Genomic DNA, 26,653 nt, shown 5'->3' with positions numbered 1-26,653 from the left:
AACACTTCAACATGAAAGCTTTCATCAACTGTGGAGTCTAATGATAAATGTTGGTTTGTAGGTGGAGAGGAAAAGGAAAATACCTCTTTTTGAGTAGTAGTAAGTGATTGGTAGACAAAAACGGACAGATGAATAAGAAAAAAAGAACAATGTGTTGCATTAAAATAACAACAGAGCGAACTCTCGTAACATGTATTCTTTTTTAAAGCTATTAATCATCACAATCAGTTTTTAACAAGCCTATTGTTGAGAACATTTTTAAATATAAGGAATTCATGTGTTCTACACAGATTTCATGATGTAAGTGCTGCTACCTGAGCTGATGATGTCAATGGTGGGGGTAACTGCTTCTATAGAGGGCTATAAGGAAAACATCTTTGCTGCCTGCTGCTTCTGAACACCAATAAAAAAAAATCTCTTTTCAGCATAAATTGCTTTCTCATCGGGTCGCGAGATAAATTTTAATTGTTTGTTGTCCTCATTATAGACAATCAACCAGAAACAATTTGCCACAGAGGAAATCAGTTTGAAATAACCTGATAAATTTCAGTCCACCCGGCTGTAGAGAATCAAATAGAGGAAATGGAGTATATATGCTGTTCATCAGCAAGCGGCTTATTTTTAGTCCTTGGACCAGTTTGTATCAGGTAACACATTTCTCTATATAACTGGTTATGTGGATGACTCATACTCCGCACTGAAATCTATCAAAGCACTGTTTTTTCAGGTAGTTAAATAAACTGAGAACAATGTCAAACTTTTCTCACACATTGTCAGCTGTTTTTTCTCAATTAATATCTTACAAACATCCTACATGACAAGTGAAATTTAATGTTGTTTTTAAATTTACAACAAATATAAGAATGTTCTGTATTTTAGCTGTGAATACAAGAGGCAATGACTTGCTGTGGTATTGTTGTATTTCAAAAGGCCCAAATCTGTGCGCCCCAAAATACTGAGAAAAGCCAGAGTGATGATTCTCTGCTGTGGCAGAATGCGATGAATAAATGTTTCTGTGTCTGTGTGAGTGACTGCATGCCAGCATGTGTGCACATTGTCGTCATTGCAAATGCGTATTCCACTGTTTTCCCAACGGTAATTATTCTTTTACCCTGCAAGAGATCTACATTCAACTTGCCGAAATCTATGGAGAAACATCTCATAAGTAATAAAGAACCACACAAAGATTACTCAAACCTCTCACTGAGATTAGAGCCAGACTGATGTATTGGTTGGCTGATATGAGCCTTTCACAGTTTGTTTGCCGATATGCACTGGTTAGTTTTATTTTACAGAATAGACAATACAGAGCAGATGTGCATTTATGTTTACATTTGACATAATGAAAAAATTTGCTTTTTCTCAATTCAAGTTCTACATATTTGGTTGTATTTGTATTTAAAAAAAATATTTATAATAAAGTGTATTGTTAACGGGGAAAATGTCAAGACTCAACTATATGTATGTATGTATGTGTGTGTGTATATATATATATATATATATATATATATACATTTCTAACTCTCTGGTATCAGCTGGGGACCCAAAATATCCATATTGGTCGAACTCCATTTTCAATTTCTTTCTCTTCCCTACACTTTGTGTTCGTCATGTTTCAAACAAATACTGCAATTGAACGCTTGTCTCTTTTGTCGTCTTTTGTAATTAGCCTTTTTTCTTTAGCCTTTTTCTTTGCTCTATGTGAAATGCCCTTGAAATGCTGTTATCATACCAATAATTTCCCAAATGGATCAATAAAGTACATCTATCTATCTATCAACCACTCCTCATGGTGCATTAAATTAAGCTTGGTTTTGGAACGGTGAACGTCAGCAAATAGGAATTTCATTGGTTCTCAGTCAGTTGCTTTAGGTTGTCTTTCTGTGTTACCAAACATCAGGCCTCCTAACTGCCCTCAGCAGCATTTGGCATGACATTTCAGGAAGCAGGTGGACCAGGAATATTGTATAGCTAGTTAGATAATATCAGCATTCTACAAATTAGGTGTGTGTGTGTGGGTGTGTTACACAGAACATGCTTTATGGTTGGCATTGAGAACAAGGAAGTGGTAAGAAGAGGTCAATTTCCTTATTATAATAATTTCTCAAGGCTACATTTTCTACTGTGAGAGCACTCACCTATAGAATTTATTTTCCATGGATAGATCAACAAGTGCCTAATGTCAATAAGGCAACAAAACGGCCGAGGGTGTGAGTCATATGTGCATCAGTTTGATCTGTGGACAATTTCTCTCATGTCACTCAGATGCAACATGAAACTATGAGCAAGATGAGATTCAAGACACTTCACACTGAATTACAAAGATGAGTGTCTGTTGGCCTGATCACAAATCTCACAGTAATCCCTCTTTTCTCCGTCTACAGAAATCAGCCTTGACTTGAGCTTAGTTACAACAATCAACAGCAATTCAATTTGTGAACTATGGGCAAAAACAATGTTTTATTGTCTTCTCACCTTTTACAGCAGATTTTTTTTATATTTCACTGATTTCAGAGAGAATAGTTAGGCAAAACAGAGGACTAATATTTATGTGCAATTTGGTGCAGATCCAAATCCAAATCCAGAGAGTGGATTTAAATGTGTTTACATAAATTGACTGTTGGGCCTTTTTGCGGAGGTATGGGCTCTATTGAGTACCATTTCAAGTTGGGTATAATTTGGTGGTTGAACCATTCAGGGATCTGGTAAAGCTGCTCAGTGCTTAAGACAGGTCAGTGCTCCTTCTGATGGCAAGTGCAATTCAATGTAAATATATCTTCCACATGAGAGGTAATGGTGTGCTTACTGACATAGCTGCACTTGGACAGAAAGGCTGTCAGGAGGTGTTTTGAGCCAGAGAATATCAGTCTATCCCGGGAAAAATTATCAAGATCAGATAGTTATTCATTCTGCCTAAAATGCATGAACTGAACGTGTGTAAATGAGGTTCAAGATTACAGGAAAACCTGATTTGCTTCACTGTTTCCTGAGCCATGATGTTCCCCAACCGATACTCATGATGTGCTACAAGCAAATTACTCTTTTGTAAGCAAATGAGTCCCAAAATTTGCCTCAAAAATGGCAAGCGATGCAAATTTACCTTTTTTAATAATGCAAAACTGCTAAAGCTACCAAAATAATCCTTCTGTGCAGAGATGCCCTCACTTATCCAACATTCCCCTTGAGCTAAAGTCGTGTCTATGCTATTAGCCTGTCCCTGTCGCTGTTACAAGAGGCTATTAGCATAACAATATCAATGAAAAAAGTAAAGAAAAAAGTAATAGATTAAAAGCTTCACCTGCAGGGCTGTTTTCTTACTGACTGACTGTATATAGCTGCTGTCTGAGGTTGTGTGTTAACCTTTCAAGTCGCCTAGAGCCCAAGAAGAGCCTCTCTCTCTCTGGGCTCACACCTGCGCTCCAACTGAGACTCAGGAAAACAATAGCAGCAGGGGCCCACAGTACACACACACACACACACACACACACACACACACACACACACACACACACACACACACACACACACACACACACACACACACACACACACGTTGTTATATGTCACTTCTGACATTATTTCCTTGAGATTTACCATAACCCCTACAATAACCACAATTTACCTTAATCTCAACCACTGACCCCAAATCTGCTTTTTCTCAACCACAGAAACACACACACTCACACAGGCACACAGGGACAACCATTAATAAATTTACATACACAGACATCACTCAAACATACATGAGCAGTGACCAGCACAGCAACCATGACTTCAAGTGAGTGAGCGACTACCCTGCCACAGGGATACCCAGCGCCAGGCTACCCCTCAACCATCACCATTTCACTGCCAGATGTCTCGCTGCACACTGGCAACAGTGTTACCATGGCAGCCGTAGAAACAGAGAAGATTTTCCCCCGACTCGGTCCCTCTGGAATTCTGTCTACCATAGCAATTCTATCTTCTTCTTTCTGCCTCCCTGTGTCTGCATGTTCCTCAGTATCCAAATAAATCCTTTTATACCAGTGTGGAGTTCTCCAGGGCCTCGGCAACACACACCAGCACAAGGTGTTGAAAGGAAGTTGACATTGCCTTTGCTTTAAACAACAAAATGTCTACGCATCATTATGGACACAGCAATTGAGAGGCCAATTTGTGAGCTAACAATTGTTAGTCATTTTGAGTCTCTGTTGGCCTGATCACAAATCTCACAGTAATCCCTCTTTTCTCCGGCGAAAGAAATCGCTCTTGGCTTGAGCTTAGCTTGAACAATCAACAGGAATTGCATTTGTCAACTATGGGCAAGAACAATGCTTTATTGTCTTCTCACCTTTTAGAGCAAATTTCTGATATTTCACTGATTTCCTTTTGCAAAGTGTAATTTCAGATATTTGTGATGTCTAAATTTCTCTGTCTAATTGCTTGTCAACATTCAAATGTGGAATGGCTTCATTAACATAACAGTCCATTTACCAATTCCCAAATTTTGCGCTTTCATGATTTATCTTTTGACGCATCTGTGTCTCTGCCTCATCAGCTTTTCATTTCACTGCTCCTAGTTGCTCCTCTGATGATCTTGAATATCCTCAACAACACAGCACTGCATTACATGGTGCCTTTGTTTTCCTTTTAAAGGGTGCACTCACTACCTCTGATTCTAAGTGCCCTTATCTCCACCTCTCCGCCACACAGCCCTGCCTAATGATGGTGCTCATGTCCACACCACCAACCTGGATAGGAATCCAAATTATTGTTTCTTTTTAAGGGCTGCGCTGGTTTTAAATCTCCCAGATAATAATACAATAGACAGTCTGACTAATCATCTGTCCTTTCACTCAATGGTTCAGTGTGTTCCTCCTTCAGCAGATGTGTCTTCTTTCACTTCTCAAACACAAATCCCTCAGCCACATTAAGACAGCCTGCTTGTACCACGTTTCCTTTCCCTATATTCTATACATGTAGTTATATATTACAGCTGCAGTACATAGTCCTATTGGAGTATACAGACAATATGAGTCTTACATATTTAAATAAATCTCTCACATTTTTTCTACCTGGTCAACATTATTTATTGGAAAACTCAATGGAAAAACAAGCAAAATACAAATGATACTATAAAGTAAAACAAATTTGAATGACATGAAAAACACAATTATAGATAACGATACAAGGCTTGAAGTGCTCTCATTCTCTAAGCTTATATCAGTGACTAGACTTTAATCATGAAGTCTCTAAAAAGGAGGACTACATGAGATCCATCCATCCATTATCTATACTGCTCCTCCTTTTGGGGGGGGGGGGGGGGGGGGGGGGCAGTCCCAGCTGACATTGGGTGAGAGGCAGGGTACACACCTACGGGGAAATTTAGAACCATCAATTAAACTTAACCTTCATGCTTTTTTGTGCTGTGGGGGGAAGATGGAGTTCCTGGAGAAAGCCCATGCAGGCACAGGTCAAGCAAGAGTTCGAACCCAGAACCTTCTTGCTGTGACTGTGTTGGGCACAAACCAGTGCTAATATGGTTGCAGTAAGACTCGCTGTTCTCTTCCTGTTTTATCTTTTAGCTGCAAGATACTCATATTTAGAATGACGCAGTCCCCCAGAAAGCAGAGACTACAGCCGCATGGAGCACCTCCATATGTGGCTGCATTAATGCCTGACACCATTTAAAAAACCTGTTTGGCAGACTAAAGAGAGCAGAGTAGCACTTATATCCAGCTTATAAATGTTCTTTGGGAACAGGAACAGTGGAGGCGCTAACTGCTGTTGAGGGGCTACTGCAGACTAATGCTTAAGCTTGCATTATATCACCAGTATTCAGCTGTTTGCTCACTACTAAATGTGGCTCATGTGGCTCGTGTTGCTGTTAATGGTTGCGAATTACTCAATCACTTAAACATATTGCTTACATTAGCATGCAAAAATTGGAGTTGCAGCCGAGTTTAAGGGACACTGACATATTTCAAGTACAGACCGGCTTTCAAAAACGCACAAAATCCATTTTCAGACATAACCTAAAATCCGGAGAATTGGCTACTGGCTTTAGCCGCGGTTCGCCTTTCACACATGCACAACACAGCGGGAGGTTCTCTGCACAGATGCGTTCACAACAGCATCAAATCCTCCGCGTTATTCAGAGGAATGCGAGAAGAGCAGCAGCCGGGTGCAGCAGACAGAGACAGGAAGTGATGTAATTACTCTGCTGCGTAGATCGCGTGATCATGTTTACTTCACCCCAACAGCGTTTTCAGCTTTTATCACCACAAACTGTCTTGACATCTTCGTCTGTGTCTTCTACGTGTATGGCACCGCTTTTTCAAAAGTAGATATTTGTTTTGTTTTCCTCAGCTTTCTGTGAATCCAGCAGGGATCCCCTGAGTGTCTCACTCAGACATTTGCATTCACACATGCACCTCCTCCGGAGAAATTACGGAGTGTCAGAAGCAGCTTAAGTAAGGACTCTTGTTATGTTGGACTGACAGACAGCATTAACTTCATGTTTATCACAGCGAATCCATAAAGACATAAAATGATGTCTGCTGAAGAAAAACGATAAGAGTCGTACACAAGTGTGAGAATGGGCAATAAATACAGTATTGATGTCATGGAATCACACTGCTGGGTCCATGAAGAGCTGGAGGTGATCTCACAATTCATTATCTTTTTAGTCAGACGTGGAAAGATTTTAAAAGTAAGGAGGTTTTTTAGGTAGTTTTGATTTCTTTGAGAGGCACAAATGAAGAGAAACAAGAATAACCTTCAGAGGAATAATTATGTTAGAGGAGCACACTGACGGTCTGATAAGCAACATGTTTTATTATTTAAACACAAACCCAAAAGCCTACGTTCTCTTCCACACTAGTCATAATGTTTAAAATGGTGCCTCCTCCTCCAAGGAGTTGAACCTGTAACTTATCTCTTTCTGCCAAAACAAGATTTACTCACCGTTGACAGGGCGATTCCTGAGACTAAGCAGATGTAGCGCACTACACACTCACACTAACAGATTTACACAAAATGGCATGCACGTTTTCCTCTCTGTCTGATTAGAAAGACAAATGTTTGCTGACTCCCGGCGGAAGGAAGCGTTTTTATACAGCTGAGCTCTCGCTTGGTTACAAGGGCCATTCTCAGAAGTCTGCAGAACAATGCTGCTGCTGCTCCTGTGGCTTAATTTTGACATGAAGTGCTGTTTTTAGTAATTTGTGTGTGTGTGTGTGTGTGTGTGCGCAGGCATGAATACCGATGCCCTAGCATTGCTCAACATCAGCCCTCTGCGAGCTGTCATGTTTCATCTATGGAGCATGCTGAAGTGAAAGACAGTTTCTCCAAAACAGCACCTGTCAGAACGCAGGCTGCAGTGTGTGTGTGTGTGTCAGAAAGTACAAAGCCATGGATGTCTGTGCTGTCCATATGGGTTTAGAGGGGCTTTTCAGAGCATTCAGTGTGTTAACCTTGTAGGACTGAATTCACTCCCATGTCGTGGAAAAAAACAATAGCTACAAGGAGAAGTAAACATGTCTTCAACTCCCCCAGTCGGGCGTTTAAAGCTCCATATTCATGAGTCAGTGGTGCATCTTGCAAGTACCCAGCATGCACCCTCATGGAAGTAGAACCCTTACTCTTAAAGTACAGATTCAGTCGTGGCGTGAATGGAAATGTAAACCTTCCATCACATCAGTTAAGACTGCATTTTCCTTTGCCACCTCAAGTCAGTGTCAGCTGCAGAAATGTCTCACAATGGGGATCATTAGGAGAAAGGAAATTTCACTGTTGAGCTGGATAGTGGATGCACAGTATAGAGTGTAAACATTTGGACTATACTACAGAACATACATAGCTCCTGATGTCTTTAGCCTGATAGATCAATAACAATACCCCTTCATCGACACCACATATCATGCGATATGTGTTCTTAGAATGGCTTTTGAATAGATAGACTATTAATTACTTTTCCTCAGTACCTTTCCTCAGGTCTGATTTTGCACTGCCACTACTAATACAACTACTACTACTATAACTACTTAGAATGGCAGATGCTGGATGTTTCCATCTTAAATCCTGATTGTTGTATAGATAATTATTTATTTATGCTCACTTGGTAGTTAGTTTTCATGTTTTCTCAATTGGGTCATTCCGTGTCAAATCATCACCCTTTTGGGACGCACCGTCACGATCTTAATAAAATTTGGTTTGCTGATTTGGTCACATGAGAAACCAATGGAACCATAATTTAATATGTCTCGGGTGGCAATTAAAAGCGCTATGGGCTAACAAATGTTGAAGGGGGACTGTGTGACTTTGACTAGTTCATATCTCCCTTAATAAAGGTCAAAGAGAAATGGTTCTCATATCTTTTTATCTTCCAGTTCAATATTTTACTAAAAAGTATTCTATCCCAATAATAAATAGTTATAGCATTATGAGTGATTATATCAGTTAGGGTTAGGGTTTTTGCTGAAATATTATTATTTATTTGAAGTGGTATCAGATCACTAGTTCCTTACAATGCTGTTGAATTGCAGCTAGTGGTCACTGTATGGTCAGGCACATGCAAAATATGAACGCACTGCTTTACAGATGGTGTCATGATTGCATTGTGTCGTGTGAAGGTTCACAACTGAGCTGGTAGTTCACGGTTTATCGTTGGTTATTGCGGCGCATCAATTTGTATTAATGTTTATTTTCATGTTGAATACACACATGTATCATCATCATAATGCCATGTAATCTGAGTCCAGTTGTGCACTTATGGAATGACCTTCTGTTGGACAACGATAAAGCATTTAGCTCTGCCCAGCAGTAACGGTGATCATCCAAAAGATAGGAAACCAACTCCTCTTTCACTTTTCAGGCAAAAGCTCTTTGGTTTTTAATCCCTGGTCACTTAGTTTCCAGCCAATTTAATGCTGCCATTTTCTGAGCCATGCTTGTTTTTCCCAATACCTGCACACACGCTCCTTAAAACAGCCAAAACCTAATTCTCAAATGTGCACAGGAGCGTGAAAGGAGGACGTGCCAGTTTGAAAAAAGAAGAAAGGCCAAGTTGGTCATTGATCATTATGAAAATAAATGCTTGTCAAATCTGAGAGCACTATACAAAAATCTGTGTGTGTGTAAGAGAGACTGAGTTAAAAGGAGAAATGTGTGTGGTTGCTGCTGGCCATTACCCGGCACTATACTTGATGTGTATGACTAAATAAGATTTCCTTTCAAACGCACACTGCCCCCATCCTCACCTGGATGTTCCTCCTAATGTTCTGTGCAGCCTGATAAATCTGAGAATAACTTATGACAATAATATTATTTGAGGAAGTATTAGTATCTGGGCAAATGCCAACCCATTCATCTGCATAAGATATGATCCCAACTGAGAGCACAGCTGAGTTTCAGCAATAACATCTCAGACAGCCTTTTCCACCACTATCATTAAGATGGAGCACGCAGATAATCAGTCGTACTGATTACGTTAGTAGTGACTGGCAGTGACCTCACCCACTAAAAGATGATTGGTCCAAAACAATTTAAGATTCCCGATACTTGTTTGCCATGCATGAACATTACGATTTTGTAAATTGTGTTCGTGCTGGTGCTGGTATCCCATATGTTACAGATACAATCTTATTTTAGAAAGTTTAATTTAATTAGCTAATAACAAAAAAGGTCTATATTTGTATAATGTCTACAATTCCTGACCCTGGAAACAGTAGTTTGAAAAAGATTGTTTTCTTTTTTCATATCTTTTGGTCTTGTGTTTTTCAGAAAGACTATGAATTGAAGTGAAAAGCAAAAAAAAAAAGTAATATATAGACATTTTCTTTCATCAAAAGCATATTTTCTTTGTCGAGTGTACAATTAAAGCACTTCAAACAGCATCAATATTTACAGCAGGTAAGGTCAGAGCGGCTGATGAGTCAGTTTCAATAAAACCATGGAACCAGTTTGAAGGACACTAGTGTTTAACTTTCTTTTACAACACAGCGAAGCAATTTAGAATTTTTGAATTCTAATTAATTGGCAACTACTTTGATAATCATTAAATGCTCAAGTAAGGCCTCATTACAACTTCTCCAAAGTCAATAGTTGCTGCTTTTTTAATCAGAAAATAGTTATTTAATTAAAGATTCAGTGGGTAGAATTTAGTGAACCTGTGGTAGCCTTCAGCTGTCAAAAAAACTCAAAAGGTGCTTATTTGTCCAGTTTGGGCTACTGTAAAAACATGGTGGCCTCCGTAGAGAGAACCCGCTCCAGATGTAAATAAAAAGTATTTGAACATAAAGGGCCCATTCTAGGGTAAAGAAAACAACTATTCGTCCAATTTAGATGAAACACATTAGCAAAAACATCATTAGGATTAATTTATCTTCAATTTCTACCAATAGATCTCTTTCACCTAAATCTTACACACTGAACCTTTAATTGATCATGAAAGTGATTATTTATAGCCCCATTGTTGAGCTAATCAACTAGATGCTTGGATTCCATAGCTTATGTGGGCATTTTCAAGAAATAGACCAAGCCATAACAGCAGTACTGTTTTTGAATGAGTTGTTTCCAGCTGTTGTCATGTGGTGCAGTGATGCTGAGCACGTGTCAATCAATTTGACGTATAAAAATACTGCTGCACTGGTTTATGCCGCACTGCTGTGCTGAATTGCATCCTCTGATGCTTTCAACACCAAGTCCTCATGAAACTGATGTTTTAATGGCATAAAAGAATATTTTGGTAGAAGGCCACTCTCTGTCTGCAGACAAAAATTTTAAATTTTGTCTCACTTGTCCCCTGAGGTCACTCCATCATATTTCTGTCACAGTTGTCCTGTATTTATCACTTCTCCCGTTTGTCTCTCACTCCACCCCTTTTCTTACTCTCTTCTCTTCAGCAGGCAGCTTCACGGAACGTTTTCATGTGAAAATGATGTGATATGGATTAGAGGGCAAGTGGACTTTTTTGTAAACACAGTCTCGGGCAACATTTTTCTCTTAGGCTTAAATGTAAAAATCCCATCTCATTTGTCAAGATTGGCAGAGCCAAACCCCAGTTGAGACCATACCTCTACACTTAAGTGTCCGTATCCTGAAACTAAATATAACATATTGATTGGTGGAGCTTGTGGGAGCACTATACAGCCTGGGAGTAAGTGCTACTTGAAAAGCGCAAGTTAGGTCAAACTTACTTTAAAAGGATCCTTTACTGTTGGGAGAGTGGAAGCAAGTGCTCCCACATGCATCACCTAAAGGATGAAAAGGAGGGGGAATGATGGAAAACATATATCCTTGTCGGTCCCTATAGGATTTTGCAAACATTCAAATGCAACAGTTAATACAAATTCAGCTAGTCCTGGTATTGTTGCGTAGAGCTGACAATCTTGTTTAATCCTTGCAATACATCCACATATTTTTTTGTGATTTTGTATATTTTAATATTTGAGACATTCAACTATATATCTGATACTGCTAATTCTATTTCCCAATTTTCCAAGTGTTTTTTCTTTTTTTCGGCAGTGATGGGTTTCCTTCCTATGTGACGAACAACTTGTGCTTGTGATAGATCATCTATTACAGTAGACAATAGGTCTGATTTTATTGTTTGCACAGCTCATGTTGTCTCTTTGTTATAAGACTTGGAAAGCCAGCAGCAACAAAGCTCAGTGTAATGAATTATCAAAATCCGGTTGGTTTTAAGCTTCAAGCTTGTGATTTTCATGATGTTCTGACATGAATAGAAACCAAATGATGTCTGAATGACAGGAAATACCCAGTAAAAACCTAGAACTTTACTGTACTTTGGAAATGTTTGTCACTATTTTAAAGTAAATGTGATTAACACATTACAGTTCGATGTTAAATATGCTAAACTTCGACAATTCACTACTTTTACTCAACACTAATTACCAATAAATATATTTGTTCATGGGGACTGAAAATTCTATTTTAAATGTTCATGCCCATTTTCTCAGAAAGACAGCATACACATTGCACCACAGCTCTTAAACCAAAAGAAACACCGGAAAGCCTTGAGTTGTTCTTGATTGGTTCAAAACATAACTGCACACAATTTCTCCTAATGAGTCATTTTACATAATGGCTTGTAATTGTTTCTGTGAGATTTCTAAATAGGTGACAGACTCCAATAATCTCTTCATTATCACACTTAGCAGTAATGTCATTGTGTTGTGAGTTGGCTTTGCAGTCACAGGACAGAGTGATAGGGTATGAGCTACTGACTCCGCATTAGCTGGTTCATCATCTGTATTCTGCCAAGATGTAATTACTCATGCGTATAACTTAGGACACCATGCAATGTAAATTGAAATTACACTGATGATACTCCCTCCTACAGGGTTCTACACACAGATCTAATTAAATTGATCGATTTGAAAGCTGAAACTTTGCACACTTGACATTGTTGCATGATTTCCATTAGAATGTGGCGGAAAACTTTTCCTGGCCCATTGTTGTGTTGAGACATACATTAAAACAGAGACAGGAGACAGTGCCAGTGACCCCGTGAGGCTGTAAACATACTCCTGCCTATGCAGACAATTACATCATTTGTTCCATGCAGAGTTTTTATTGAGCAGAGCCAGCTCACCAGCTAAGCAAAGCGCTGACGTACATAAAGACTGGCGGAAAGTAACAGGCCGGTGGGCAAGTGGCAGGCAAAAGAATATACAAAGAAAAAGACAGACACTCTGTCGCCATTGGAAAAGGGGAAGAGCGAAAAGAGTTGGCTCATCTCCCCGTGGGTACTTGTTGCTATAGCAACAGGAGCTGGGAGTTCCTTCAGGTTGGCTGGTCAGTGGTAGGGCATCACGAGACATGAAAGGGGTCACCAAGGGGGGTGCAAAACTGATGCCACCACGTTCAACCCTATTTCCTCCTCTCACACCACCTTACCCTCCACTGCAGGTCCAGCTGACCCGCTGCCCTTCATGCATTCATTCATGTCCTGGGTCAAACATAGATTTTCACCACAGAGAAAAAAGGTCAATAGTGATCATACTGTATTATGATAGGTTCTTACTGTATGTGCCAGATGGAGCACTCACTCATAAACTGACCTACATTCATGTGTTTTTAATTTTGACTGCATTTATGTGTTCACTCTGTCACCAGACCTTATCTCATCTCACTATTTATCTGTTTAATATTCCACCCAAAAACACATTTTTAAGCTATTTCCCAGTCCCTGCCTCACATAAACACACATATTTCATCCTGACACACTCCTATAACACACAAACCGTTGAATGTGTGCGTGGTCTACCATCTGTCCTGTCCTTTCTCAGTCTCGTCTCCTTACACTGCAGGGCTGACTATTCAGATTGCCAGTCTGAGATTGACCACCTACTCACCCACTGTGCATCCTTCATTGCTGGAGCTTTGACACATGACAGAGCAGAGGCAGTAAACCTTGACATTCAGCTCAACGGGGGTCTCGCAAGCCAATTAAATGTAGTGTTGTAAAAACGTGGACTGATGATGGGCTGTGTTTCATAATGACAGCGTGACAATGGTTTTCTGGTGTGTAAATGCAGGACTGATAACTTGGAGGCAGAAAGACCCCTAATCCTCTTTATCAAGGGGAGAGATTTCTATGTGAGTGTGTGAACAGGTGATATTATCTATCACCTGGGGGAACATGTGTACATTCAACACGGCGCTTTGGATCATTTTTCCAGGTGTCTGTGGAGACTCACTCTTGACAGTGGCGGTCCTGGTGCAGTTGTAGAGAATAGCCAGCTCTCCAAACACCTTCCCTGGCCCCATGGTGCAGAGCTTCATGCTCTCCTTCGTCACCTCCACCTTCCCATCTGAAACATGGACAGAAACAGAGGTAGACTATTAGTCGTAATGCTATTCAAATTGCCCATTTATTTCCTTGCATGATTACTCAAGTGTGCAAGACTTTTTGCTTTTATTGAAAATGTGCAGGACACAAAGTTTCAGTGATGAAATGGAGTGGATGAGAGGTGTCTGAGGGCTTCTGCTTCATTTTTGGGGGTACCCAGCCAGACCGCTCGTGACTCACTGGGCTAGAAAAAAAAATGATTATTTTGCAATGTGGATTTTTCAAGGGTCACTTGCCTCCCACCAAAGCATATAAGCAGTACAAACATGAGAAAATTCTACTTAAAGCTTAACACTCCATATCTCACTGATGCAGTATGGTATGCCGTAAGGTAAGGGCTGTTAAATCGACATACTGTATGTGAAACATGTGGCATTTTAAAGAATGTATGTATGGATTCACACATCCAGATTGTCCCCCAACATAAACATATTTCTGTCTTGAAAAAGCATTAAATACCATTTTTGTTATATGGAGAGCAACAATTAAAGAATAATTTACACCTCATTAATGTAATATTATGCAATAACAATGGATTTTGCCAAAAAATACATGAACCCCCCCATCTGTATCCCTGATGCCTCTGTGTTTAGACAAGCCTCATCTAGGAGGTCTGCTTTCCTGGAAACTCAGCATTCCAGTCGTAGCATAACTCTGATTCACAGAGGGCAAAAACCCAAAGAAAATAGTTCAAGTCGGCTCCAAACAAGTGATGAAATATGGCAGGACGATAAGAGTCTTCCTCAGAGGAAACTGTTTGACACGTTATCTTGTTAGAGAGGGCCAGGAACCCCTTTGACAAAAAGAACTCGCTACATTAAAGGACTAATTCTGTTCTCCACATATATATCTTTTTTCCACTGAACAGTGGTAAACAGCACATTATCCATTAACACCTAGCAGGAAGCTTTACACAGAGAAAATCCCCCTCTTTATGTGTGCCACCATCTACTCGTCTACTTCCCTGCTGTTTTCACAATTCCTGTTTAGCCTTTTTTTCATGTCAGAGCCGTCCTGTAACGCTGCTCTCATCCCCTTCAATAGAAAACCAAATCAAATGTCTCGCATCTAAAAGTGGCATTTAGATTTTTGAAGAAGCTGTGCTTGTGCATCTTTCATTATCATAAACTTTAGTATTCATAAGAGGTTTCTTAGATTGATTGAAAAACTTAAGCCCAATAAATCAGTTTAATCTCTCTTTGAGATGTTTCTTTCAAATGCAGTAATGGGTTTGATGCTTTATATAAAGCCAACTATCTGATCAAATAATTAAACATAAAACAATGTTGTTCAGATGATATTCCTTTGAGATATTAAAATGTTCGTTTAAAGTACAAAATACCAGCAATGCTCATCTTGATTATGGCAGCAACTTCATAAGTTTGATTGAAAACATTGTTGTTTGCAGTTTCTCATATTTCTCATATTTTCTGCTTCTTTCAATTAACATAAGTCGTTTTTTATAAACATGAAATAGATGTCGACGTCAGGTCTTATTCCCAGGATGCACTGAGCATCGTTTTCAATGGCAACAACAGTAAAACATTTCAGGATCTGACTATCTTTTGTAATGTCAAAGTGACAACCACGCAAAGTTTAAAAAGACTGTAATTATTTAGCTCAATTTACTACAAGTTTAAAGTTGGAAAGCAGCCATTTACAATCGATTGAGGCTAATCAGTGAACTGTGAGGGGTGAGATGATGATGTGACTCATCACCTCTCAAACCTCCTGAGCCCTTATAACTTATAACTTCTAATGAAGCTGGATGTCAGAGAGAGAATAGATGAATAGTTTAGAAGATGGTTTCCCTATGGCATTTTTTTTTTTTCAGTGTGAAAATTGTAAGCAAAAGAAACATTGTTTGGGTGTTGGGGCTTTGATCCATCGAAAGAATAGAGGAATAATCTCTGTGGTGGAGTGCAAACGAAGAACATAAATGCAGTGATGTATAGATATAAATAAATATATGTCCATGTCTAAAGGGATCATTTCTATCCTGTTTAAAAGGATGCAGGACAGAAAACTTCATTAAGTGCAATGAAGGGCAGCCTGTGATTTAATAACAGCACTGTCTGGAAGATGGGTTCATGCAAGGACAAAGACAACCACTCAACAGGTAGCAAAAAGCTTCGCTTGACTATGAACAGTGTTCATAATTTCCTGTGATAGCAGCACAAGGTGCTTGTCTTGGGACAACTCACTGACTACAGGCTGTGAGGAAATTACAAGGAAATTAAGAAATACAATTATTGGAATTCCACAAACTTCCTTTATTTCTTGAGAAACCATGGATCCACACACACACCAACACATGCTCTAGCTCATTTCCCGTTTTTGTGTCTAATAAGGCCTGCTTTTCATTCGCTTTATTACAATAGCTCCAATTTCACTTGTAAATTCGCCTCTCATATGCGAGTGCTGTTCGAGCCTCATTCAAATAGCAAGACCACAGGCAAATACACGTTCTCTCATTGTGCAGTCCATCTGATATCCAAGTGCAGCACATTTACATCTCACTGAGACATTTAACAACAGTAGCATGTCGTGTTGTCTCAAGGCAAATTAAGATATGTGATAAGAGGAAGAGCAGAGAAATTAAAAATGCCCAAAATATCATATTTATAATGTGTACTGCTATTAGTGTCAATGTATTACAGCATGTGTTCTTCCACCCCAGGGGGTTTAGCTGTGTTTAATGGCTGATCATTTGAATGCACACAGTAGTGCGCTCCACATAGCGGGGCATCAGGACAGACCTCGGAGCAGACTTCCCTCTGGCTCAAGATCAGATGTGGTTCTGGCTGCATTCCAAATCAAAAAGCTGCTGTCTTATGGGCTGACTTTATTTCACGATGGTGCCGATGACTTCACAGATTAAAAGCAACACGAGGGTGCTCCTCGCTAAACCTCTAACAGGAGTGATTTAAAGTGTCCAAGTATCCATAAGCATATCAGACAAAATTATCAACTTTTCTTTCAGAAGAAAACTGATGGCTGCGAAAAACCGGAATAGATTTTAGATAAATCAATTTTGCAGCGAGTCTTTCTGTGCATTCACAGACATGAGACAAGAGGTGCTCTATTACATGGACATCTGTTAACTTCAGCGAGGAGTCACAGCGCGGTCAATAGACTGTGTCTAAAAATAATAAATAGAGTTTCTAGGGGGTGAGGCAGAGGATACTGTTTAATTCTTCCTCCTCTCTCCCATTGATATTTTTTTTCCCGAGCAGCACAAAGTGGAGACAAGAAACAGGATGTGGGGGAGTTTCAGTCCCGTAGAGGATCAACCAACTATCCCATCATGACGGCGCTTGTTCTTTCGCCACCGCTATGGGGTCAGATTACCAAATGCTGTTCTTATCCATTAGAGCAGTAGAGGAACACTGATGCTAGATCAAGCACAACAATGTTTCATCCTGCTCCCACTGGTCAAAGAATGGAGCCATTACGGCAAAAGGTGTTATAAGCTCAAGTTGATAGTTCAGCCAGACTTCAGGTCAGCAATGATACGACTGCGAGAAAAACGGTCACGTTCTGTGTGACAATTTGGATGATTTAATGGAGGAAAAGCCATGAGTGAAAACATGACTGACACTGAAAGCTCTTATGGTCGAGCGTGGGATCAATTCAACAGGGACTGAAATGGGTTGAGAAAATTCCATCTGCTCTTTATTATTATTTTTTTGTGAAGAGGGAGTTTGAAAGATACAATATCTCAAATTGTAGCTCATTCAGAAGTTTGACAGAAGAAAAGCTTGAAATGGTAGCCTTTGATAATACATCCGCTCTGAGCGGTGTTGTCACCTTGTTTTTGAAAAGAACACAATGAGAGTCTCGTAAAAAAATCCAAACACTTCTAGCAAAAAAAAAAATATTCATTGCGGCACAGTTATGAAAAACGAGACACGAATCAACAATGTGTGCAGAATGAAAAATAAAACTAATAGATTTCAAGATGAATGCAGGACTCTACGTCACACTTGGTGGAAATAAATTTGCAGGGCAACCAGTCAAAACTCTTGTGCTTGAGGCTAATTATTGTAGACCTTATTAAATTAATCTAAATTTTAATAAATTCCCCCTGATCGCAAAACTGTGACCATGTTCAGTCATGTTCCATGGTCATGTTCAAGCACATGTCATACATTATTCGTCTCTCCGGTTAGAAAAAATAAACCCCAGAGTTTAAGAAAATAAGGATGTGAGCTGAAGCCAGCAGCAAGAACAAACACAAAGAGAGGCAGAGACTGACGCACACAGTTGTGCTTTTAATCTGGCTGGGTGGCTCATTATGTAAGAGACTTGTGTCAAGTTCACCCTGGCACTGTGGCGCTGTTGAGGGGAATCTCTATTTGTATTAACTGCCGGGTTGAAAGAATACCCACATCAGGATGACGACAGTGTGTGTCGGCAGTGGAGTTTGATTGAAAGATGTGCTGTGTTTGTCGTGGAATACAATTTTAATTCATCTTCAGACAGTGGGTGGTTACCGCTGCACCAGCCACCTGGCAATGTTAGAGCTCCGTTTTGAATGTGCAGCGGCAGGGTGCGTCTCTGCCGTCACAGCTATCAGCTACATCCAATCATGCAAACAACCTTTACCAAACAGCTGATCCCACCCTTTACTTAATCCCATCATAATGTGGCTGAAGCATGTTGTAGCTTACAACACAGGTAGCAGAGTATTAATTGATATAGTTGTGTACTGCTCGTGGTACAGGAACCTCAAATACCACAAGTATCAGCTTGTGCATTGTTTTCTTCAGTGTAGAAAAAGGTATGTTTTCGTTTTAAAAAACATCCGCTCTGCTTTGTATACACCTGCAGTCCACACTCCTCCAGGACTGCATTTTAGTCTGAACAGTCAGAAACAGATATTGTTTGGAAACTATGACGTAAGCTCTCAACCGCTTGCTTTTTGGATCTTTTTCGTCACAACGTTGCCTTTGCTGATTTGTCAGGCTCCTATCACATGACCCCCCCTTCTAGAAGAAAGGGACAGGCATTAGCCTGAGCTACCGGTGTAGAACACAAGATGGATAATTAATTACAAGTGTTGCTGACCGGGTTGTCTTTGCTAACAGCTGTTGTGCACTTAACTTCTGCATTTTACTTTTTTGCCATTGCTGCTTCCCATTTTGTACGCCGGCACACACATGCCCCAATGTATGTGACTGGTCATGTGATATACTATTTCAGGCATGTATGGATGGGTATTAAAACTGATACTGAGCCAAAACACTCATGTGGACCTTCTCTCATTTCTGCTGCAGCGAACAGTGATGTGTACACAGGCGGCGGCAGCGATCTCTGGCCTTCTGAAAGTATTTTAAGCTATTGCACAAGTTACTCTGTATGGCCTCTTCAAACATGAAAACAGTTTGAGTCCTCTATCCCAGCCCACAGTGCAGCATGTCTGCATCATTCCCAAAAAGTAGGCTTGTTGGCTGTTATCATCTCTCCGTCAACAAACTTGTGGAGCAGGCTGTGCAGCCTTTTGCAGCTTCAGGAGTCGTACCAGCTGAAGGTGAAGGGGGGAGATTGCACTTCATACCGAGTAGCTGAAATCAACTAATGCTGATTGAAGTTGCACCGAAATATTTCAACATTCAAGCGTGCAAGTAATCAGCCCTGATACAGAACACAAATCCCATTGGTCGTCTTGGCCATGTGAGGTAATTCTTCTCACAACTTTCTCCAACTGCATGGGAATTATTCAAAAATCTGTTGACAGACGATAACACAACTCTCAGCTGTTGTGGCTGAACTCACTCCACCTTCTTGTCTAGAAACACTGCTGCCACCATTCCTTTTCATTTTCCCGACAGTTTTGTATATGCACCACTGCTGGTTAGATCAGATTGCAAACTAGCTGATGGCAGACTTCTTAAACATATGGCATTTTTATTACAAGAACAATAAAAGAAAAATAAATAAAGTGTGGGGAGAAGTGGGGTGAGAAATGTTGGAAGGTAGACATGAAGAGAGGAGAAGAGAAGCAGGGGGACAGCGGGGGAGAAAAACGCAGGAAGACGAGAAATAGCACCTGATGCCATTGGTAGAACTGCTGAACATAATCTCGAATGAGAAGAGAGCACTTCACATCTTTTTTCACTTCACACTGAGACACCATTATGCAGGGCTTCCTGCCACCGGCACAGTGGAAAATTACACTGCAGTTTTTTACAAGTGGTTTGTGAGACCTAAAGACACTAAACAGTGTGCTCTGTTGTTAGCAGGATATGAAGGGCAGATGGTTTCATCCCTTTTACATCATTTTACCTCGGAGACAGGGATTCATCAAGAATCTACCATAGTACCATATGTCTTCTTTTAGAACCTTTCAGCCACACAGTGAAGGCTTCTTTCATTCAGTGGTTGTAAAAGGACATGTGAGGTGAAACACGTCAGTTGGATCCGCTTGTCTTGAGCCACTCGGCTATCTCTGTTTTCATTAAAACTTTATTTTTCCATCTCTGCTGCTCTCCTCGTCATCATCAAACTCCGATTATGGCTCTTATGTTGACAAGCTGATTTATGCTGCCTGAGCAGGGGGCAGTGAAAATTATCACTTCGTATTCACAGACCAAATCACTGCGTCGTAATTAGCAGTTAGAGTCCACGCCATGTGTACATACTGTAGCTGTTGTTTTATGCACAACAGACTTGATTAGACAGCTTCAGCATCAGAATACAGATTAATATAATGTCTTATGTACTTGAACAAGTCTGTCTCATTTCCACAGCATGGTCTCATTTCAGTAGCCACAGTATTACCGCAGACAACAGGAACATTTGCATTCAATGTCTTGCCAGTGTCCCAGACAAGTAATTACACAAACACACACAAAGTATTTACATGCATGAAAGTAAACATACACTATACTACGAAGAATCTACTGTCATGTTAGCAGCTAACATGCTGACATGTTTTGCAGGTATAATGTTGACTTACAATCTTAATTTAGCATGTTAATATGTAATAATTCGCACTAAACACAATGCAAAGCTCAGGCAGATAAGGATTTCATTCGTTTTGCAAGGAATATGTTGGACAAAATTACATTTCTGACCCAATGACGGCACAAAATTAAAAAGTCAAGAGATCCCTTAAATTTCTAAAATGTATTCTGAGGACACAAATGTCCGTATAAAATGTCATTACAATCCATTCAAAAGCTGCCTGTGGTTCTAAGGTGAAAGACCTAACATAGGGGTTCATTCTCTGGGCACCATGGATATTTGTACTGTATTTCATGCTAATCCAATTCACTCCGGTCCAATCCGATAGTTATTGAGGTGTTTCAGCCTGGACCAAGGTGGTAGATCAACAGACAAATTTCCCTGTACATGAAGCCTTTTTCTGTAGTTTTTCTCAAGGACGATAAATAAGAAATATTTATCATCCTTTTCTCATGAAACCCTTTTAAAAACCCTCTCTCTCTCTCTCTCTCTCTCGATATATATATATACAATTTATCTATACATAAATGTGTGTGTATACAAAACTATGCCAAAGCAAAGAAAGGAATTATATTTGCATAATATTCAGCTCATGATGCATGTCTGCTTTTTCCTCTAATTCTGCCTTTCTTTACTCCTCCACCACTGCTCGTATGTGTCACACACACACACACACACACACACACACACACACACACACACACACACACACACACACACACTGCTGTCAGTGTGTGTGTGTGTGTGACACTGCCAGATGAGGAACTCTCAAAAGCGGGGTAAGCAACAAAGGGGATAAAGGCTCCGGGATCATTCACAAATTACTCATTAATTCTTGCTCAGAGGTGTATTCATCGGCCTCTGTGGAGTGAAAATGAAGATCAATTCTTAGTCTCCGGTTCAGCGGGATAAAAAAACAAAGGTCTTCTTACTAATTGCCGAGTAGGAAAAGACATTGAAAGGTAAGATAGGCAGGAAAAATAAAGAGGGAAAGTGAATTGAATTGAGGTGAGATGGACAGATTGGTGAAGAGTTACAAAGGGAATGGGACAGTAGGGTGAAAAAAGTGATGGGCAAGCGGAGAAAGGTGGTGACAAGATTGGGGTCAAAGTCGCTAAAACGTGAGGAGTGATACAGGGGAAATATGCACAGCTCCAGTCTCGTATTTGTGCTTTTTGAATCGATAACTTGAACCAGCGCACACTTGTATGTTAAAGTGAGGGAATGGAGGTGAGAGAAAGTGACAAAGGGCACACCTCGGAGGCAGCCAGGGCAAATGAGATAAGACACATAGCAGAGACAGCGTATTTTCACACACTGCTCAGCGTAGGTGAGATTATTAGGCTGCAACACACGCATACACACCATTTGCACATAAATGGCACATTAGCTAAAGATGTATTCCTCTTGATAGAGGTATTTCAGATCATCCGGCTATTGTATGTTAGCGAATGCAGGCGAATGTTTACCCCTTCTTAAAAATCAATAGCTCAACTCAACTGTTTGTAGTGCACAGAAGACGATTTCCTGCTATTTCCATCTGGGCTCACATTTTCCCTTTTTCATTTTGCTTTTTATAACAAACAAAAAATCCCTTCCTCATGTAGCGCCGACCTAGAGAGGCTTTGCATCTGGTTAATTCAGGTTTAAATTAGAAATCAAATCGCAAATGCCAGGAAGTGAAAACCTTTTCTACAGTCTCTTTCGCAACATTTAATTTCCAATACCTGAATGTCACACAAACAAAGTCGTTAGTCAAATGATTGAAAATAATTATTTGAATCGTAGGTATATAGATTTTCAGAGTAAATTAATATAGATTCTCTTTGTGACATTTCAGCACAGAAGAAAGTCGTTTTATTTAATTGTTTAATGTACAACTTTTGTCAATCTCCGTACTTCCTTCTATTTCATTATAGAGGGGGTGGGTTCGGTGGCGACCCCATGTAAGTGGACAGACATAGGGCTACCACCTGAGCCTGACAGATTCCTGTTCCTGTTGTGTATGTGAGATAACTAGGATGAGTTGTCATGTCAGCTATAGACCCTTCACCTTTTCCACCGATGATGCTTTAATAAACCTCTCCTGAGACCCTCATTAGAGTTATGATTAAGCCGATAGCCGTGTCGAGGGCCAGCTATATAGGAGACATTCTTTTTGTCGTCACAGTCCTACAGACACATTACATTTTACATAGTTGAGTGCACAAACACACAGAGTTGTTCGTAAATTCAATTTCCAAGTATTTGAAATTTAGTTCTCCCAGATGCCTTTTCAGCAGACAAGGTGAGTGTGCTCCTCAGCGGTGGGTTAGGGCTCATTATTAAGCTACAATTGGCTGCTGTACACTGCTGTCAGGATATAATAAGCTGCAGTTGTTCTATCGAGCACATACTGTTTTCTCCAGGGCCAATCAAAATCTGAGTCTGAACATTTTACTTTGCTGAGCCTTTTCCCGAGATGCTACTTTGACAGCAACAGCAGCAACAATAGTAGGTCTGCATTAGTTAAGTTGCCAGGCAACAATGCAGTGCAATGGGCTTGTGCACTCGCATGTCTGTAACCCAATGCATTCTCTATTTTCATATAACCTTTTTAACATGCAAATACATCACAATAATTACGAAGATTAGCTGTATAGTTTATTAACAGCAGTGGCTGCAGCAGTTAGTCTTAACTAGGTAGTGGGAGTAGTAACAGAAGCAGTAGTAATGCAAGATGGTGCCTCGAAATTGCTTTACATATCATGTCCTTTCACACCTATGACAGTGAGTCACACTCAGGTGCCCCTATTGATTACCACTCTAATCTCTGCTCAAGATGAGAGAGTAGCCCATCTTCCTTTACTCTGCCTCATTGGCCATTGAGAACAGAGAGCATCTCTCTGAAGACTCCCCCACATACACTGTGGGAGAATGTGTCTTTAAAACTGTAACATCTGTCACAAGCTCAGACATACATGCTCCTTTAATTTAGTCTCTTAGATGTCGTAGAAGAAAGTGGCCAGCTGCTAGTCTGCTTTCAGGTTGAGGTATTTAAACGTGACATGAAGTAGCTGCTGGCTGTTGTTCAGTTAAGATAATTGAAGAATTTAAACATGTTTTACTATGGCGGACACATTAGTACCCTATAATTATATCTTTCTGCAAGAAACTGTCTATTCTGAAGAAAGAACTACACAGACTAAAAGGAAATGGTCTATTTTGTAGAGGAGCAAATGTTTGATAGTGGTTGACTGTGAGGCAATCAGTGGTTACATTTGTGTGCTATTCAAAGTGGTTTGTAGTTTCTCAAGTAACATTGAGATTGGCAACTCCAAGAGGCACAGGTTCTTCTTGATGGGTTTTTTCCCATAAAATCACGACTGTTCTTTGACTCTATTCTTGTTATACTGCAACATTACTCTTTTTTTCTACAAAATGGCCCTAATACCCCGTCATGTTCCCAAATAAAGATCTGAAAATCAAACAAAAAAGTGAATGTATCTCACCCAGAAAGATGGAGTAAGAGGTGACAGAGAGTTGGTGAAGTACTAAAGGAGATTATCACAGGGTAAAATATGCCATGAAATTAAATGAAGACAGACATCAGCTCCTCTCATTACCCAGCACTGTTTATATTTGAATAGACATACGTGTACACAGATCAGTGCTCGATGCTTAGACGCACACTCATGTCTACCAAGTGTAGTGTTGAGTGTCACATCATTAGGAGTCACAATCAAGTATTCCCCTTACAGAGAGAAAGGGTTAGGGTACAATGTGGGTAAATATTGTTATTCATTATTATTCAGGGGAATATCTCGGTAAAAGCAGCAGGGAAAAGAAAAATGAGTGAAGAAAATGAGCATGACAGGAATGGTTCGGCGTAAGCCACAAAGCAGCAGATTGTTTGTTTGTGTCTTATTCAGGCATTAAGAGATGCCATTTAAGCTTCACTTAAACTTTAGGTCTTCTTGCAGAAATCTGTCAGAATATTTTATTCGCTTTGCTTAACAGTCGACCAAATAGAATAATTGAGACTCTATCCAATTTGTGTTGAGAAAATGTGAAATCCTGGGTGTATTCTCAAATCCCCTTAACACCTCCACCTGAGTAAAATGGTCTATAGTGCATCAATGGTAGCCTGTCAGAGAAACTGTCAATGTGCTGTGAGCACTTGGGATTTGGCGCTGATTCATAAGTTGCTTTCAGACATGCACTGAACTCCTCCGGAGTTTCTTTGCAGGGGCTGCATGTGTAAACGCAAATGTCCGAGTGAGCACCACCGGAGTTTCTCCACCTGGCCTCCTAGTGTAAAGTCCAGAGAAACTCAGAAGGAGTCAATGTGAGCACACAGCAGGAAATCCTCCCACGGATTCACACCGAGCAAGTGGGGGTTTCAATGACATTTCTAACAAGCGACAGATGCAAAAATACAAAAATCCAAGGAGAACACAATTATATCCGAATGAAAAATTGGTGCCAAACACACAAATGGTCTGTATTTATCTCTAGAGGATTTGTTGCTGTCGTGACATGTCTGAGCAGAGAATCTCCCGCTGCGTTCATGTGTAAAACTGAAACTGTGGAGTTATTTCAGAGGTCATGTCGGAAAACGGCTATACTGCAGTATTACCGCTCTCAGATTACTTTGCTCACTCCTCTTTATGTCCTCCCTGTACACCTAGTAAAACTAATAAAATATATAAATATACAGTGAGGGCAGACGGCTAGATCTCATTTAAAAATGACATTCAGAATCATGCATCCTCCTGATTATGTTTTTTTCTCATTTCATTGAATGTAGATTTCTTTTCATTCAGGGTGAAAGAGGCAAGGAAACTTAAGCGTAAGTGAATATAAAAAATGCAGAGTTTGGAAAGGAAAGCTTGATCATGAGAGACTTTACGTCCTGTTACCACTATAACGTTTTTTAACCAGAAGTTACTGGATCAGTTAAACTCTACCAAACTTTAGTTAGGTGCAGACATAGAAGCACTGTACATTTTACCTTAACGTTAACAACACCAAAGCATTAAATTTAACCATTGCATGATTTGTATCCAAACATAAATCCATTGCTGCAGCTCCTCTCTTCAGCCTCTGTCTGAATCACTTGGTTTTAGCTCCTGTCTCTTTAAGGCCCTTCTCCCAATAAAGCCCAGTCTGCTCTGATTGGCCAGCTGGCCCACTCTTTTACGATTGGTCAACCACTTCCAGCCCTTGGAGGAAATGTCTGCCTCTGCTCTCGCTTTACCTGGCTTATGTCAAACTACTGAAGAGGCATTTCAGGAGCTTCAGGTGGGATTTCTATGGCATAGAGCGGCTTATTTGACCCAGACTTTGGGCTTTTTAACTTTGCAAACCTATTACATTCTTACAAAAACCTGTGTAACGCATTAGGGGACAAAAAACTAAAAAGTCTTGAAATGTCTCCTTGAAATGCCCAGCTGACAGGTGCAGTGCTAACGTTTTATTGCAAATTAGACCAAACCATTTATGTGCTCTTCACAAGCCCAGTATTCAGTGTGTTTACATCTTCCAAACTAATCATCTAATATCTTTTCTCAGAGCAAAGGATTTGGTTCTGTTGCACCTTTTACAAGCTTACTCCTAATATCGTCTCCTCATGCAAAATGTTTCTCAAGGACATTTAGAACCAGAGCTATCTTTTTGTATTAGTAAACACAGTTTGATTAGATTATGTTGAATGATGACTAGGAAGGAAATTGTAGGTGGTTTTCCTGTCAGTGAAATACTTGATAGTAATTAGATGTGATTGCTATTATCATCATTAACCACCTGTATGGGTTTTCGTGGATGACACAGCCAATCAAAAACCTCCTC

The 26,653-nt window shown here is 40.0% G+C and overlaps 1 protein-coding gene across 2 annotated transcripts in view; it reads right to left on the bottom strand.

Moving 5' to 3' along the window:
* The window catches only part of LOC117775561 (cGMP-dependent protein kinase 1), an 80,117-nt gene that overhangs the window by 37,245 nt on the left and 16,219 nt on the right, over positions 1 to 26,653 (bottom strand). For both annotated transcript variants that reach the window (XM_034608860.1, XM_034608859.1), the window contains exon 3: positions 13,704 to 13,817. In XM_034608860.1, the coding sequence (XP_034464751.1) occupies positions 13,704 to 13,817 (114 nt within the window). The remainder of the gene's footprint in view (positions 1 to 13,703; positions 13,818 to 26,653) is intronic.

The sequence above is a fragment of the Hippoglossus hippoglossus genome, chromosome 15, assembly GCF_009819705.1.
Source record: "Hippoglossus hippoglossus isolate fHipHip1 chromosome 15, fHipHip1.pri, whole genome shotgun sequence".
NCBI lineage: Eukaryota > Metazoa > Chordata > Actinopteri > Pleuronectiformes > Pleuronectidae > Hippoglossus > Hippoglossus hippoglossus.
Note: the sequence above shows the minus strand (reverse complement) of the source record. Positions and strands in the feature narration are given on the sequence as shown.